Source organism: Podarcis melisellensis (genome assembly GCF_964234715.1).
Source record: "Podarcis melisellensis genome assembly, chromosome: 2".
Classification (NCBI taxonomy): Eukaryota; Metazoa; Chordata; class Lepidosauria; order Squamata; family Lacertidae; genus Podarcis; species Podarcis melisellensis.
Genome location: NC_138529.1, coordinates 83,641,169 through 83,658,840, shown reverse-complemented (window position 1 = coordinate 83,658,840; position 17,672 = coordinate 83,641,169). Strand labels below are relative to the sequence as shown.

Genomic DNA, 17,672 nt, shown 5'->3' with positions numbered 1-17,672 from the left:
GAGGGCCGACAGCACTGCGCTTGCACTAAAGCAAAGGCTGCCGTAGCATGCTCGTTTAACACCGCCTGAGCACTTTTCATCCTAATAGATCCCTTAAATGTTTAAGAGGCTGCATACAAAGAACACTGAAGTGTGCCCAACTCCCATGACAGAAAGGGCCAACTGCAAGGATAGCTCATTAGCAGGGGAATGGAAGGAAACGGTCTCTCCATAATTGTCACACAATTAGCCCGACTCCTCTCCCTCCTCCGCTCAGCAAAATTAACATGCTTCCCGCTCCTTCCAATGCGCTACAATCACTGTGCATTGTTTCGGGATTTAAATCTTCTCACCTGGCTGCCCCTGGCACACCAGAATTGCTTCCAACAAAAACCATCATGGAAACTTCGGTGGAAACAATTCAGTCTTACTGGCTCGACGTGTCAAATATAACTAACTCTGGTATGTATGAACAGGTGGGATATCACCTGCTCAGATTTACTTACAGGACTGCGTTGTTGCATCCAAGGCCACAATTCTATTATACAGTGGTACCTCGGAAGTCGAACAAAATCCGTTCCGGAAATCCGTTCGACTTCCAAAATGTTCGGAATCCAAGGCGTGGCTTCCAATTGGCCGCAGGAAGCTCCTGAGGCCAATTGGAAGCCGCGTTGGACGTCCAGGTTCCAAAGAACGTTCGCAAACTGGAACACTCACTTCGGGGTTTGCGGCGTTTGGAAGCCAAAATGTTCAAGTTGCAAGGTGTTCGTCAACCAAGGTACGACTGTACTTTGAATGAGTCTTAGTAAATGTAACTAGAATTTGCACACGACACAGTCCTGAATCTCATATAGATCTTTTTGGGAGAATCAAATTCTTTGCATGGCTCATCTTATAGTCATGTCTTGTTAAAAAAATAAAATTTTCCAAACCCATGGGGATTCTCTCATATACAGGTATAAAAAGAAAAGGTTCCTGCATTTGAAACATCACCCATGCCTAGCACTATTTAATCCTCTCTCCCTCTCATGACCACTCCATGTGAAACAACCCTACACATTTTGGATACAAGCTGCTGACTTGGTTAAGCTAACAGGCAGTTCTGACCTGCTGAAAATAACTGAGCTGTGTGAAAGTAAATTTTGCCTTTCAGAATGGCACCTGGTCAAAAAAAAATGATTTAGTGAATCAATCAGCTTCCAAATTACAGCTGCCAGGGTGAAGAAATGCCCAGCAATCGCCCAAGGGGACTCTCTTCTCATTAGCTGGCATTACATAGAGGGGAGAATGTCACAACCAGCCAGTGTACCATAGGCCAGCACAAGAGGCCTGGAAGTCCTCATTCAGAGCCTGTAATTACAGTAGGCATGAGTTCACTTTACCTGGCTTCATTCTTAGATAGCCTAAGGCTGGCAGCTTCTTCAGGTCCTCCATACCGCACTTCAAATAATATATGAGCCATTAATCAGGAAAGATGCTGCCGTCACCCGTTTGCCCAACAACCTCAGCAGTTCATAAGAAACTGGGGCCTGCATCAGCAACTAAAACAAGGCGACATTCTCATTAGTTATTCAGATCTCCCCACAAAAGAATGCCAATTAATGGAGAAACATCTTGCTAAATGGATGTGCCAGCTATATTTCTCATGTGAAGGAGCTAAAATTCACATCCTTCATTAATATTATCCACAAATAGTTCAGTTTTAGGCCCACATCAACAACCTTTTCCTTAGTGCATACTAATACTAATAAATGGGTCAATACCAATAAAATCGTGTAACTACTTGCTGCACCTGGTTTTCAATCTGATATTCTGGATTTGGTTTTTAATCTGCTGCTGTCTTGTATTGATACATTTTTTCCTTGTTCTAATAAGGTTATTATTTTTACATTTTGAAAGCCACTTTGTGCAGAATAAAGTAATAAATCATCCCAATCTTTGAGCTGCAAATGTCATGGTCAAAAGCAGGAAGATGCTCATTTTGCTGTTCAAGATAGGTGGAGAGGATCAAGAGTCACCTCCCAGTGATGGCTCAGTACAGATGCATGCCTTTTGGGGGGGCTACCTAGAGACGCTGAATGGGCTATGGGGAAGGAGCATACCACAAATCCATCACATAAAAACTAAAATATTCACTTTTCCCACCCAGTGTGCTTCTCCTCACAGCAAACACAATTAGTCATTTTGCCATTCTCCTAGTTGAATAATTCTACGCAGTTCAAAAACTTATGTGTTTCCTAACCAACTGAAGCCAAATGAATGAGAGGCAGCACATATTCCATGCAATTACTTCCCAAAGTGATAGGAAGGAAGCTTTAGCTTTCAACAAAGAAAAACACACCAATATGATTGCTCCTGAAACGCCGCCAAACAAACTTAACCACCCATAACATGGCCATGGCCTAATTCTAATTCCTCGTGAGAAAGACTAGGGACAACATTTCAGCAGCCACAGGAAAGATTTCTGTTAAACAAAAAAACCAATCAGCAAACACACAGATTAACTCCCTGGTGACACCACTACTCTGCTTCAGTCTAATTGCTTTCCACAGGTGACCCAATACCTTCCTTCCCTTAGGATAGTTATGAAACTTTCCCAGCACCCAAATTACTTTTTTGGAAAGACAAAAAAATGGGGGAAGGGGAAATTAGAGGGCTTTCTTGGTCAATACATCTGACAAAGCTATTATCCTAGGGGATTAAATGAGATAAGAACTTCAGAGCTTTGAGCAAATCACATTAGACCAATTCCTAAATCCGGGTAATGCTTCTTTTCAGGGTATTAATTTCATTTATTCTATTTGCTCTCCCTCTATCCCAATAACACCGTCATGCACACACCCCTCTCTAAATGATATCCTCCTATTTTCTAGGCTATAATCCTTCTTTTCTAGAGCCGTAATGAGATGCCTTTGCTTAATCGCGTTTATTTCTCCTCCCTCCCACTTCTCTCACTGATTTGTTTCAAAGGTTTTGCTTAAACCCATTAGGCCTTAAAAGCTGCTGCTACTGACACACAAGCTCACCCATGCTCATATCCGCAACACAATGGAAGGCGGGATACAAAAAAAGAAGGTGTCCAAGAACCTTGGAAGGCAAACAGAGATTCTCACAAAACAAGAAGTCATTGGATTGGACAGGAGTTGGAACTATCTGCAGTTATCAGAAAATATGAAAAGCAGCAGTTGCATGCCTCCCAAATTAAGAAGAGCCCTGCTGGACCAGACCAAAGACCCATCTAGCCATCTATCCTGTTTCCAACAGGGGTCAACCAGATGCCTATGGGAAGCCCTCAAGCAGCACTTCTCCTACTTGGGAAAAGTAGGCAACCAGTATTCAGAGGCATACTGACTCCAATTAAACTGCAAGCTTCACAGTATTAAATATTGTACACCAAGTCCTAGCTATTTGGAGGAATACACAATTAAGTGAGGATTTCTGCTTCCCACCTCATTTTTATCTGGTTTTTACAGCAAAACATTTTAAAATAGACCCCTGAAAATGCTGTTAAAGCTTCAGGAGGCAAAACAAAAAAGAAACAAAATTAATGTGGTAACACTACTGATAATGTTTTGGTATGCTAGGATGAAAACACAAACAATTAGAAAAACTGGCCTCAGGATTTTCATGTAAAGATAAAACATGTTTGGTCACTATTTACCACCTGAAGTCAAACCACTTTCAGCACAAGTATTCTTTAGTAGCAGACGGAAGTGCTAACAGCATCTAGACTTTAACGTGACTTTCACCCTAAAAAATAGACAGTCAAATAAGCAGATGCAGCAGAAAGGCTAACACTGTGATCCTGTGGGTGTTTTCACAAAAGTACACCACACTGTGTTCAATGGGATGTTAACTGAGCACAGGATTGTAGGCCAAGGTTGGAACTACACACCAGCTGCATTTGGACATCACTGCTAAACTTCCGTTCCTGCTTTTGCTTAACTGAAGGTTGTGGTGTGGTCTGGATCGACAAACTATTGTCCACATTAACTATGGATAGTTTCAGACAAGCCAACTTCAAACTGTAGTTTCTTAAGCAATTTATTTAAACCAGTTACTGTTAACCACAGCTCTGGGTCCAGACAACTCAGCACGTTCTGAATAACCAAATGCAAGTTTCTAAATCTGTCCTTGCAGGTGGACACCAGGCTTCTTCATGTTTAGCTCACCTCAGTGTCAGACAATGCATCTGTGGAGTCTGAGAGAGCTATCCCCTGACAGAGATGGGAAAGCAGGGAAAGGAAAGTGACCTATGACTGAGTAGCATATTATGTAAAGTCCCTGAGGCGTCATAGTCCAGGACACATTCAACCTTCAACAAGCATTCCAGGGAGGCTTTAAATACCCTTTCTTTCTGAGCAACGGTAAGAGGGCCTGAGTCTTTGTTTCCCTTTTTATTTGTCCACTTTTTCAGCTACAGCTTTTCTTATCTTTCTCTTCCCATTTGCCATTTTCCTCTTCCCTCCCTCCCTCCCCCTTTCCATTGCTTTTCTGCTGTCCTTTCCCCAATTTCTTTTCCTTCTGATTCCCCCCTCCTTCTAACAGTTTAGACAACTAGCTATTGTTTAGACAACGGCAAGAACCCATCACTTATTTTAAACCTTCCCTATGAGTGTGTGGACGCAGGTGGTGGGGAATTGTGGGCTTCTCCAGATTTGGTGAGAGGCTACCTACAGCAGAAACCCCATACATTTGCTGCAAAATGGACCCAATATTCCTGCTCCAAGCAAGAGCAGCATCTAGGTGCAAATCCATCGCTGGTCAGAGCTGGCAATCCAGGGGCTGAAGCAAAATATGTGGCCTGCCCACTGAAAGCTCCTGTGATGTCTTCATGGCTCATGGGGGGTGGGCAGGTTTGCCTTGAGACCTTAACCCAACATAGGAGCTAGGGGTCCTTGTTGCAGGGGGTGAACATGGCTTGCCACTTTTAAGCTGAGCCCCCAAATCCTTTTTGTTCACAGGAAAACATAGGGCAAAAATGGGGAACTTGTGGCCAGCCATATGTTGTCGGACTAAAATTTCATCCCTAAAAATCGGCTGTGCTAGCTGAGGCTGATGGGAGTTGACATCAAACAACACCTGGAGGGCCATAGATTCTCCATCTCTGGCACAGGGCAAAATCAAACCACTTTGTCACACTTGGAACCAACCCATTAGACTTTAAGTCCATTATTTCAATGAGTCTACGTTGAGTACAGCTAACAAGAAGTATCACTGGTAGACCTTAATATATATATATTTCTCCTTTGATAAAATAGTGGTTATCTGAAGTGGCTGGATATCTTTTTTTATGCTGGTACATCTCTCTGTAAGAGGGGTGGGAGGGAGATAACCTAGTTAGTTCACTGTTGTGAATGCTCTTATAAGGGAAACAGAATTGTATCACTTTGTCTTTCTTTCTTAGATTGCTTTTAGAGCTAGCTTTTCTGCTTCTTTACCATCATCATATTTGGTTTTGGAATGCCTTTGATTGTTTTTATTATTTTCCTGATTTCTTCTTCTGTAATCTACCTTGGAATCCTATTTCGGGGAAAATATGGAACATACACGTAGTTGCTTATAATATATCACTGCTCATTTGAAAATCTTTTAGATTTGTTTTTAGTCAATTTCACAGTGGTGAGTTGCCGGCCTGTGAAATGTTTGAGACTGCTGTTTCAAATTATTGCTTTTTATTGAAATATGATACTGGATTCTACTGTTGCTCTTACATAAGCTGCCTTGTGAGGGACTTGCCCTAAAAACAAAAAACAGCCGAAGAAACAAATAAATTAAATTAAATCAGGTTCCTGGATGTCCTCGGGGTGAAAGGGAGGGAAAGCATGCTGAACTACCTCCCTTCAGTTCTAAACCTATTGTGAGCCTGGGCTTTTTGGTTTTGACAGGAAAGGAAACAGAAATGTGTGAAAGTTCATGAGCCAGCCTCTCCTATGGCTACTCTCCCCCGAAACCCCTATGGGACAATCAACCATCCTTTTTGACTTCCCTGCCATTGCTAAATAAATTTACAAATCTATCCAAGCACCATGGAAACAAAGTTATCCAAAGGAAAATATAAGCCAATGATGTGCTTCATTTGCAATGTTGATTCTGAGGCACAGAGCTGGACCCTTTCAGAATTGGCAGAGAGGAAGGTCAGAGGTGAACATAGGCAAGCCTGACTAAACCTATAGTGCATTTGCAAAGCACTATTTGTATTTGGCACAAAAAGAGTATCCTGTATGGTTAATGCTGTGAAAGAGAACCCTGAAGTACCCACTTTTCTGGTTTTACCCCAAATCAGCAACAGAATCTGAAACACAGAGAGTGACTTAATAAAGTCTCACTGCTTCTCTGGCTTCCAAGCTAGCTTCCTTCTCCACCTGTTTTCAAGCAAAGAGCCTCTTTTATGAAATAAGTAATTAATTATGCCCAGAAGTCTGGTGGCTTTCAGTTTGCAGCCTATTCTACAATCCCAGGGAAGCACACGGGGCAGTAAGACTGAGCCATCGTTTTGCACAGATACTAATAATAATAAAAGTCAGTGGATGAAAACCGTAAAGAACACAGATTAAACACCAAATGGCTTTCAATGCAATCAAAGCAAAATCGTTTAAAATATACAGCCATTGTATTCAGATTTATGGCCCGAGAGTGGCAAAGTGAAGAAGGAATATTGCTGCTCTAACCGAGGTGCCTGTTCGAGGCAAGAGTATTAATGACTGAATTACTGTTACAGCAAGGGCACAGGGTGTCTCCAGGTGACCTTTCCAATGATACATGGTATGACCTTCAACTCCCTATAGTTCAGAAGAAGCCATAGGCTGACCACTGACATATCATTCTTTCCCAGTGCACCACTATGCACAGGGCACCTAAATGCCTGCTGCTTCTGGCTTTCACGTTAATTGTATTTATTTATTTATTTTATTTAATTATATCCTGCCTTCCAGTATACCCAGCTGCCCTCCACCCCTCTCTGCACAGGCCTGCTGTAGGGTACAGCTTTGATCACACGGCAAAGCAGAAACATGAGAACTGGTAAAGAATATTTCTTACCAGAACTCCAGGATAATTTAAGACTTTTGAAGGTGGAGAGTAGATTGCACAAATTTTCATCTTAGAAAAACTGAAGGGCATTAACTCACTGGGAATGTCTTGGAAAGTCTCATTAAAATGGACAGCAGTAACAGACAAGCGCAAGGTGAGAATTGTGCCTTAATCAGCGGTTTTACAGATTATCATTTTGGAGGAGCAACTTCCCTTTTGTCAGAATAGTAGATAGAGGAAATATGACTAGTTTACTAGTCCTGACCCAGCATTGTGTAACTGTAATAGGGGCATGCTATGGGGAAAAAGACTGAGTAATGCATTCTGTACTAGAGAGCCTGACATAATTAAAATTTAAATGATGTACACTGAAGTTCTGATCATCCTTCTGGGGGGTTCTTTCAGCTTCTACAGATTGCAACCTGAGTTGCTGTAAAAATCTGTGAAACCCACTTGACCAAACACTATGGTAGTAAAGCACGGATACGCATACAGACACACAAACACACACACAAAACCTGACAGCTCTATAATACTTCTTCCAAATCACTGAAAAGCCCAGCCAAAGTCATCAGCTTAATGAATGACTGCAGGGCATTTGAAAGAGGTTTGAACAACACCAACATTAGCTTGTCTGAATAATGTATGCATCCAATTTTCATTAATTTCAGCGTCATCTTACCAACAGTGTCTCAATACAAAGAAGCATTCATCGACACTGTTCAATAAGGACGAAAAATGCTTTTTACCCAGTGTTGAGTTAAAATCCATTTGATTTGCATTAGGAATTCTCACAGCAGAGAATTTTAAAATCCATGTTAGTCAGTCTGTATTTCACTTAAGGCCGTGGTTAATATAAATTAGGTTAACATACTTTCCAACATTCTAAGCAAGTGACTTTTCACTTTATAGCCTCCACCTCCCTGACTCAATGTGAACATTTAGATTGTTTGGGATGCCTGAGAGAGGAATGAGCTGATTAAGCAGTTCCGAAATTCAGGATTCATACCCTGAAATTATTTATCTATATACTTATATAGCATCAACAACCACGTACAGAGCACTTTATAAAGAATGAAAGGATATTCCCTGCTTCTAACATGCAATGTATAACTATGCCTACTTTATTACACATTGTACTATCTGGTTCTATGCCTACTGGTTCCTGATTGTGTTGAACTTCAATGTCCTACAAGAGTTTAAGTGTAGACTCTTATCACCTTGCTTTAAAACTGGAAGAACATAATAAGACAGTGTGTGTGTGAAGCCTTTACAATACTCAAAAATGCTATATAAAAACACCAGCTAAAATAATTGTTATTATACGCTAGAAAGACTTGAACCCTGAAATTCTTAAAAAGTCTTCCTATTTGGAATGATACAGATACACTTGTCTGTAAAAAAAACTTTGTATTCTGCCTTAGAAGAACATATTTTGCCATGAAATTTCTAAATTATTTGGGACAGCATGCTACTAGCCACCAAAGCTCTCATCTCGGCTTGTTGATTTTTCTACTGCCAACACAAGTTCATATACTCGCATCTAGGCTCCTCCACCAGGTGTTCAAGGATACACCAAAAGTCAAAGCTTTCGTTATTCCCGATTCTTTTCAAGGCATCTCTTTGGTCTAAAAAAGATGGCTTCATTTTCTGACTCTGCTGCCTGAATTACACTTACACAGCTCAGAATGACAGTCACAGCAGGTGCTGCAACTCTCCAATGATTTGACTTCAGCCCCAAAATTATACTCTTCCATTGCCTCCTGAGACAGCTGGATGCAAACAATGCAGGACTGCATATGTTTGCCACTCCTCCAAGCCCCTCACACAATGTAACATGGCAGGGTTTAGAAGCCTGCCAGCCTCCAAGAAAACTGTGAGTTCTACCGAGAAACTTGAAATGGCTCATCCGTGGTACCCTTAATTTTCTTAGAGGCAGGTGTCTCCTCTTTCTTCTCATTACTTATTAAGAGAATTTCCACAGGCTAGAGGCAAGCAAGAGCACTCCACATAACCAGTGGCGTAGCTCCCTAACCCGTGGATTTGCGCCCCCTAACCCATGGATTTGCGCCCCCTAACCCTAACCCCCAGATGTTGCGCCCGGTGCGGCCGGGCCCCCCTGCACCCCCCACGCTACGCCACTGCACATAACTGTGGAGCCAACTCTCTGAGACAAGTTTGCTCTGAATTTGGAAATAATTCACTGATTTCCTCCCCCCCTTACAATAGCCTGATAATTACATTTCACAAAAAAAGAAATTATCACCTCTCCAGAGCTGTAACAGCACTAACACTGCAGCTGCCAGGCATGATGTCTCACCCACCTTTCACCTGCCTCAGACATTCACTCCCTTCTTTTATTTAACTCCTTGTCAAAACTGCTCCTTTCAGATTAGACAGGAAAGATGCCATAAAAGAGGCGGGGAAACCAGATGTTGGGTTTCAACTCCCTGGAGCCATAGTCCACATGACCAATAGCCATCCCTATTTAGTGTATCTTCTTCCTGCCTTAAAGTCGTCTTATGAGTTATACAACTCTAAGAGGGGCTATGAAAAAGATTTTAACATTTACTGACTAATTAAATAAAAAACCTGTTTATAGACTAAACTGTTTATTACACAAATTACACCACTTAGTATCATAAGAAACCTCTAAACAGTTTGCAAAGAATAAAAACACAACAATCAATAAAGTTTCATAAAAGCATGTAAAAAAAAGAGGGATCACAAATAAAACAGCTGTAAAGAAAATAGGAAATCAAAAATTAAATGTCAGAGTCCAAGAAGGTATGGCTAAACTTTTTAAGAAGCGCTTAAAGGTTATTATTGTCTTTCCCTCATGGATTACCCGAGGAATGGCATTCCAGGGGGTGGGTGCTACCTCCCAAAAAAGCTTTTGTGATACTCACCAGCTGGGCTGCTTTCAGCTTCTCTTCATTGGTGGTATTCCTCTCCCGCTGGAGGCTCACATTCAGACTCTCATTGGCTGCCTCCCGCTCTCTTTTGGCCAGTCGGAGTAGCTCCTCTTGGACCATTGCCTGCTCTTGCTCATACCTGTTGGGAGAAGGAAAGGCTCAGCAAATTCCTTTGAACTCCCAAATTAAGGTGCAGCTCTCATGGCCGGAACCATAGTGAGCAGAGTTATGCTCTACATGGCACAATCACCAGCTCATGGGACCAGGTCACCATTTTAATTTCTGGAGCACAATGAGCTATGAATGTAATTGAGCAATGAGCAATCCAATCAGAAGGTGATGCACACACAATTGGCTCATACCCATCATTCCAGTATTCAACTATTCAGTGACACCACCACTACACCACCTCACCCCTGCCCAGGGAACAGAATAGATTTTAATATGCCATCTTATAGATCATCTTATAGAGAAGACTCCCTGGAAAAGACCCTGATGTTGGGAAAGATGGAGGGCACAAGGAGAAGGGGACGACAGAGGACGAGATGGTTGGATGGTGTTCTCGAAGCTACCAGCATGAGTTTGACCAAACTGCGGGAGGCAGTGGAGGACAGAAGTGCCTGGGGTGCTCTGGTCCATGGGGTCACGAAGAATCGGACATGACTAAATGACTAAACAACAACATAGATAGATCATACATGCCAAAGTACTCTGATACTCAGTAATACCAGGAGTGAGAAAATTCTTCATTGCCTTAAGGCTGGGTGGAGAACTTGTGGTTCTCCAAATGTTGCAGGACAACCATCCCATCAACCCTGAGCATTGTCCAAGCTTGCTTAGGTCTGATGGGAGTTGGAGACCAACAACATATTGGTCAGGATCACAAGTTCTCCACCTCTGTCCTAAAGGTTGGGTTGGGCCTGTAGCAGAAAAGCAACGAAAAACAATTTCAGCTCTCCTGTCCACTGCATTGTTCCCACCAACCACAAAACAATAGCACTGCACAATGTAAATGGCCTCAAAAGAACACGAGGAATCTGGATGATGATCTTGTGATGCAAACATATCTTACCTCTTGTACAGATCCTCCTCTGCTTCAGAGGGTTTTCGGCCCAAGTTGTCAGCTGTTGGCGGACGGATCTCTGGAGAAAAGGAAAGAAGAATACAACTAATATGGAATAAAAAGTTGCCTCTCTCCTTGATTAATTAAAATATATGATGTATAAAAGGGCAGAGGTGTAACATTCCAGCAAGTCACTGAGTTAAATTAGCAATGGTCTACGATTGAGTGAGAAAATCTTTGTTAAATCATGAAGACTGAATAAATTGTTCCTGTAACTGTGACACGGAACAAGGCAGGTGGGAGTAGTGTGGAGTTCATCTTTAAAGCAGAGGGGCTCTTACAATTATTATTTTTTTACCCACAACTAAACATTGTGGGGGGAAGCTAATCAGCTCATTTTCAACCAGTGAAGAACTGATTCACTAGCTCACAAATCATTCCAGATCCCTCAAAACAACAAGATTAAGGCTCCTGAAGGGACAACTGACAGATGAGCCAAGAATGCTTGTTTAGGGACTACAGAGGAAATCAAGAACCAGCTGACTTAGGTAAGCAAACCACTCACGAGAGACCATTCTTTGAAACAAGCCATTAGGCAGAGAATGAAACAGCTGAGCTCCATCAGAATTCCTCCACTTCTTTCTCACTGGTAACATCTGGAATAGGTTCGTGAACCTCTGATCACACATAACTACACTACATGCTTATGGTACAATCCCTAAGCACCAAATATAATCAATCAAATCTAACAGTCACATTATAGTTGCTTTCCCCTACATTTTATTCTATTTATTAGTGCATTTATATCCCACCTTTCTGCCAAGGAAACCATGGTAAAGAAAATCCCCCCCACCCATATTATCTTCATGACAACCCTGTGAGCTAGATTAGGTTGAGAGTCGGTGACTGGCCCAAGAACACCCAGTGGACCTTATGGTCCAGCAAGGATTTGAATCCTAGTCTCTTCAGTCCTAGGTCAATACTAAACCACAACTAAACCACATAGGCTCTCAATGCTGTAGAGTAACAAAACATTTTAGAATTGTAGAGTTTGAGGGGACCCCAAAGGTCATCTAATCTAACCCACTGCAATGCAGGAATCTCAACTAAAGCATCCATGACAGATGGCCATCCAGACTCAGCTTAAAAACCTCCAATGAAGAAGGGCACACCACTTTCCGAGAGAGTCAGTTCTACTGTTCAACAGCTCTTACTGTCAGAAAGTTCTTCCTGATATTTGGTCTGCATCTCCTTTCTTGTAACTTGAAGCCATTGGTTTAGGTCCTGCTGTCCGGAGCAGGAGAAAACAAGTTTGCTCCATCTTTCATGTGATAGATAAATGAAGATGGCTATAATATCTCCTCTCATTCCCTTACCCAGGTTAAACATACTCAACTCCTCAACCATTCCTCATAAGGCCTGATTTCCAGACCCTTTATCATCTTCGTTGCCCCCCTCTGCACATGTTCCAACTTGTCAATATCCTCCTTAAATTGTGGTACACCCAGAACTGGATACAGTACTCCTGGTATGGTCTGACCAAGGCAAAATAAAGCAATACTCTTACTTCCCTTGATCAGGACACTATATGCAGTCTAGAACAGAAATAGCTTTTTTTTGCTGCTGCATCACACTGTTGGCTCATGTTAAGCTTGTGATCCACCAAGACCCCTGGATCCTTTTCAAATGTACTATTGGCAAGCCAGGTGTCCCCCCCACATCTTATATTTGTGCAGCTGGTTCTCCCTACCTAACTATAGAACCTTATGTTTTTCCCTAATGAAATTCATTTTGTTACTTTGGACCCAGTTCTCCAATCTGTTAAGATCACATTGAATGCCGATTCTGTCTTCTGCAGCATTGATTACCCCACCCAGGTTGGTGTCATCTGCAAGTTGGATGTGCAACCCCTCCACTCCTTCATTCAAGTCATTTATAAAGATGTTGAACAACAATGGACCCAGAACATGTGCCCAGCTAAATGGAAATAGAACGTACTAAGTCACTGTTACCTTAAAAATGCTGATGCATTGAAGAAACACAAGTGTGCTGTGAAAAAGGAAGACAGCCATATGTCACACATATGAGTACTGTAAAAATTCAGCACTATACCTGTAGACGTCTTACATTTCCCTTCTGTAGATTGCGACAAAGGAGGTGGAGACAAGGACGGTGATCGCTGATCCCTTTTAGGTTGGAAAGGTTCCTTCATTCGTTTCACCACATCTTCAGAAAGCTAACACAATTTTAAAAGCAGAGAGAAAGAAAAAGAGAGACTAGTTGTATTATAGCAGGCACGTCCAACAGGTAGATTGTGATCTACTAGTAGATCACTGAACGTCTGTGGTAGATCACTGGTAGATCCATGGCTCCTCCGAAAGAAGCTCAACAACTTTGACCTGAACCCCCCAAAAAAGGGGTTAGATCACTGCCAGTTTTTAACTCTGTGAGTAGATCGCAAGTCTTTTTGGGAGTTGGCCATCCCTGTATCAGAATTTGGATGAATCCCCAAACTAAGTGTTGGAGATCAAGAAATCATAATTCATGTGCTGCTGCCTTCATCTCTCTATCTCTTGTCTGGAAATTATCGGAGATGCAACAACTTACCCTTAATAACAAAAGAATGACAAGCACTCTAGAGGAAAATAATTATTCACTAGTCAAATTTTTAGTTTGCTGTCTGCTGCTAATGGGCTGTTATGATGTGCAGGGTATATAGTGATTAAAAAACAGTCCTAATAAGACTGATTATTTTGTTGTATTATTTTTCTGTAAGCTACCGTAAGTATACCTGAAAGGTATACAGTATATTCCCCCAAAATACATTTAGGCATGAATAGGAAAGGGATTGCATGGCAGGTATTAATTTGTCATTTTGACACTCCTCAGGCATTGCTGGAAGAGTAAAGTTACCATCTTTGAGAATGTCCCAAAAAAGGAACTGAATATGCTAGAAAATGATTTTCTAAAAATGATTTTTAGAATATATTTGGAATTCTAGCCCACCCTATTCCTAAGGGTCTATGCACATAAGGATAAAAATAGCAAGAGACAAGAATATCAAATAAACTTATCGTGATTACAGATATATTTGTTAGTATGAAATTAAAAAGAAAAGTCTAATCCTTTTGCTGTAGATTGCTTAGGCTTCTCTAATAGAAAGCAAGAACAGGATTATCAAATCGCCCTTCCCCAAATAAGGACTCTGCTGGAGCAGGCCAATGACCCAGGAAGTCCAGCATCCTGTTCTCACAGTGGCCAGCCAGATGTCTGTGAGAAGCCTGTCAGTAGGACCTTTAGCTGTGAAAGTGGGCACAGTCAGTATTTCTTTTAGGGGGCAGGCTTTACATTGTGGGGGGTAAAAACTGAGTTATCTGCCATGCAATTCATCGGTCAGTTAAATATTTTATTTATTTACTTGATGGGGGGGGGGGCACTTGCCTGGCTACGCCCATGGCTGTGGAGCACAAGCACAGCCATCATGGCTAGTAGCTACGGCTAGCCTTATTCTCCATTAATTTGTTTACTCCTCTTTTAAAGGCATCCAAGTTGGTGGCAATCATGCCTCCTATAGGAGTGAATTCCATAATTTAATGATGTGTTGCATGAAAAAGTACGTTTTTTGTTGACCCTGAATCTTCCAACATTCTTCTCCTTGGAGTGAGCTTTTGTTTCTTCTCTCTCTCTCTTTACTATCCTTTCCTCAGCTGTTTTCAATCCTTATCTGATCTCTGTTTTATACTCTTTAATCTACCACTTTGATTAGTCTTCATGACAGAACTGCTTGCAACAACCAAAGCTAAATCAATGCCCCTTCTACAAGTTGCATACTGCGAAAAAGCTTTTTATATATATTTTAAAAGTTGCTTACTGTACTTGGGAAGCTGACGAGGCTTTTAAAAAAAAATTCCCTTAGCTAGTAACTTTGTGATGGAGAGCAGATACTAATCAATTACAACTAATACAAATAATATTGCTTGAAAGTGATCCAGTGTTTTATGAACACTTCCACACTTGAATTTGTAAACTTGCAATGTTTAATGACTTGCAGTTTGGTTCTTGTCATTCTGCACTCACAAGTAACAGAGTACTTGGGGCCTTGTAAAATGAAAAGATGTTTACGGTTACAGAGAAATTCCATTGATATTAAGAACTTAGGATCGCCTCAATTATTCAAAACATACACACAGATACAGTGGTACCTTGGTTTTCGAACGTCTCAGAAGTCAAACGTTTCGAACGCTGAAAACCCCAAAGTAAATGCTGCCGTTTTTGAACGCGCCTCAGAAGTTGAGCAGCTTCCGCTGAGGTTTTTTCAATTTTCTCTACTGAATTTGCAGACAGCCCTTTGCACCTCAGTTTTCAAACGTTTCATAACTCGAACGATCTTCCGGAATGGATTACAGTGGTACCTCGGTTTAAGAACTTAATTCGTTCTGGAGGTCCGTTCTTAACCTGAAGCACCACTTTAGCTAATGGGGCCTCCCACTGCCACCGCATCGCGACTGCGTGATTTGTGTTCTCATCCTGAAGCAAAGTTCTTAATCCAAGGTACTATTTCTGGGTTAGCGGAGTCTGTAACCTGAAGCGTCTGTAACCCGGGGTTCCACTGTATGTTCAAAAACCGAGGTACCACTGTACTACAATGTGCATTTTATACCAATTTGTTTTGCATAGTCCAGATGTTGTACTCTGAGACTACACTTCTGTTGGACATACTGCCATTCTCTAAGATTGGATGCACATTAATAATAATATCAAATGAGCTTTCTATACAGAAGCTATTGAAGACTGTACTGTAACATGTCACAACCCTTTTCTCCCACATACACATGATTTAATTGAATTGACAGCTGTATGCATGCATCTGCAGTCCTGTTAAATGGCAAGGCTGTCCCTACTTGCCTTCAATTCCATATTGCTTTTATGAGCAGGAGTAGCATGCTCTTTTTCCTCAGCTGCCTCCTACATTCAACAAATTATACTGGGTTTGGACCTGGGTTCAAATCCCTTTTCACTCACTAACATTACAAGTAGAGGTCAACAAAATCATTCTCAAATTAAATGCCACATGTATAAAATGGGATTTTAAAAAAAATACCTCACAAAACCGCTGCGAAGTTAAGTAAGAATTAGAAAGAAATTTGAGCACTTAAAATAACACTAGAAATCTTTATTAATAAAAAGGCTACTAGGCCATCTGCCTTCATAAGCCACAAGATGCTCTTCTATTAAGAGTATTGTGATAATTGAAAGACCAGCAGTTTTAAGAATGTAATTAGAGCCCTACTGGATCAGATGAACATAAGGACCCAGGTGTCAACTACAGTGTTTGCAACTACAGTGGCCCGTGTTTTGTTAGCCCAAAAATGGAAAACAAGTGAGGTCCCAACCAAAGAAGAATGGCAACTTAAACTGATGGAATATGCACAGCTTGTGGATCTAACTTATAGAATAAGAGAACAAGAAGAACATTCGTTTAAAGAAGAAAATGTTTACTGAATATATGGGGGGGAATTGTGTACACTTGGCAGCGTTAAGATAATTTGAACAGTATAAATAAGTTTTGATGGAAGTAATAATGGAATAATAATAGTCTAGTTTATATGAAATATGTGGGGATTTATGCTATGCAAAATGAATCATGGAAAGAGAAAATATCAATGACTTCCCTTCTTAAGGTTTAAATGTATATTCTAAATTGTAAAACAGTATATATATATATACTGTATATATGAAATCTCATACATATATATATGAGAATGAAAGATATAAGGAAAGCCATGCTGGGTCAGACCAGAGGCCCACCCCATCCAGGATCCTGTTCTCAGAGTGGCCAGCCAGAAACTTATGGGAAGCCCACATGCACACTCTCTTCGCTTGGGTTCCCCAGCAACTAATACTCATGGGCCTATTAAACGTGTCACATTAAAGGAGTCGTGGGCTTTAAGAAGAAATGTAGGCGGACACCTTCAGGAAAGCGGGAGTATATTTTCCCTACCAAACACACTTTATAACCTTGGTGACCATTAGCACTCAATCCAGAGTAGCCCATGACCCCTAGATCCCGTGTCCCTGCTCCCCAGAGACTCAGTACTCCCATGCCCCCCTCCACCACCACCCGGACTTGCCTAGTCCCCCGCCCCGTCCCCCCTACTTCTCCTCCCCCCAGCCCTTTACCAGGCAGGCGCCCGCCACCCCGCGCTCGCCCTCCTACTCACCCGGATGCCCTGCAGGACTCGCACTCGCTCCTGCTCGTCCATCTCGAAGGAGACCTTCCTATTGCCATGGCTACTCCCGCCACCCCCCATTGCAAGAGCAGGAATAACCACCGCGGGCGGGAAAACCAATTCCCTCGGCTTCCTCCCTACACGGGATGGGGCAGAAAAGAGCAAGATCTACACACAGAAGGAACACACCGCTCTACCAACCTACAAGCCCGCTTCTGGTTGGCGGCTGTCGGCGAAGGAGCCAATGGCAAGGCGCGGTGTTGGAGGCCGGCCGCAAGGCACGCTGGGAATTGTGGTCTTCCTTATCCGAATGCTGCTGGCCGAGGATGCTGCTTACCGGACGAAGGTGGGATGCAATGGATCGGGAAGGCAGGAGTTTCTTTGCGTCCTGCGACAGCGCACGATGGCCTCAGCTGTTGGGCCAAGACCTCACCTGGGACCCTGGGCCTCTTT

General features: G+C 42.0%; 1 protein-coding gene across 6 annotated transcripts in view; it reads right to left on the bottom strand.

Moving 5' to 3' along the window:
• Nucleotides 1-17,430, bottom strand: part of CHCHD6 (coiled-coil-helix-coiled-coil-helix domain containing 6) — a 184,991-nt gene extending 167,561 nt beyond the window's left edge. For 3 of the 6 annotated variants that reach the window (XM_081900552.1, XM_081900553.1, XM_081900556.1), the window contains exons 1-4: nt 17,211-17,425; nt 13,102-13,225; nt 10,999-11,068; nt 9,921-10,065 (exon numbers count right to left, since the gene is read on the bottom strand). In XM_081900552.1, the coding sequence (XP_081756678.1) occupies nt 9,921-10,065; nt 10,999-11,068; nt 13,102-13,225; nt 17,211-17,300 (429 nt within the window). In that variant the 5' untranslated portion in view covers nt 17,301-17,425. Of the gene's footprint in view, nt 1-9,920; nt 10,066-10,998; nt 11,069-13,101; nt 13,226-17,210 lie in introns of all 6 variants that reach the window. The other 3 variants (XM_081900551.1, XM_081900555.1, XM_081900554.1) reach the window with 3 other exon arrangements.
• Nucleotides 17,431-17,672: the final 242 nt, after the last annotated feature.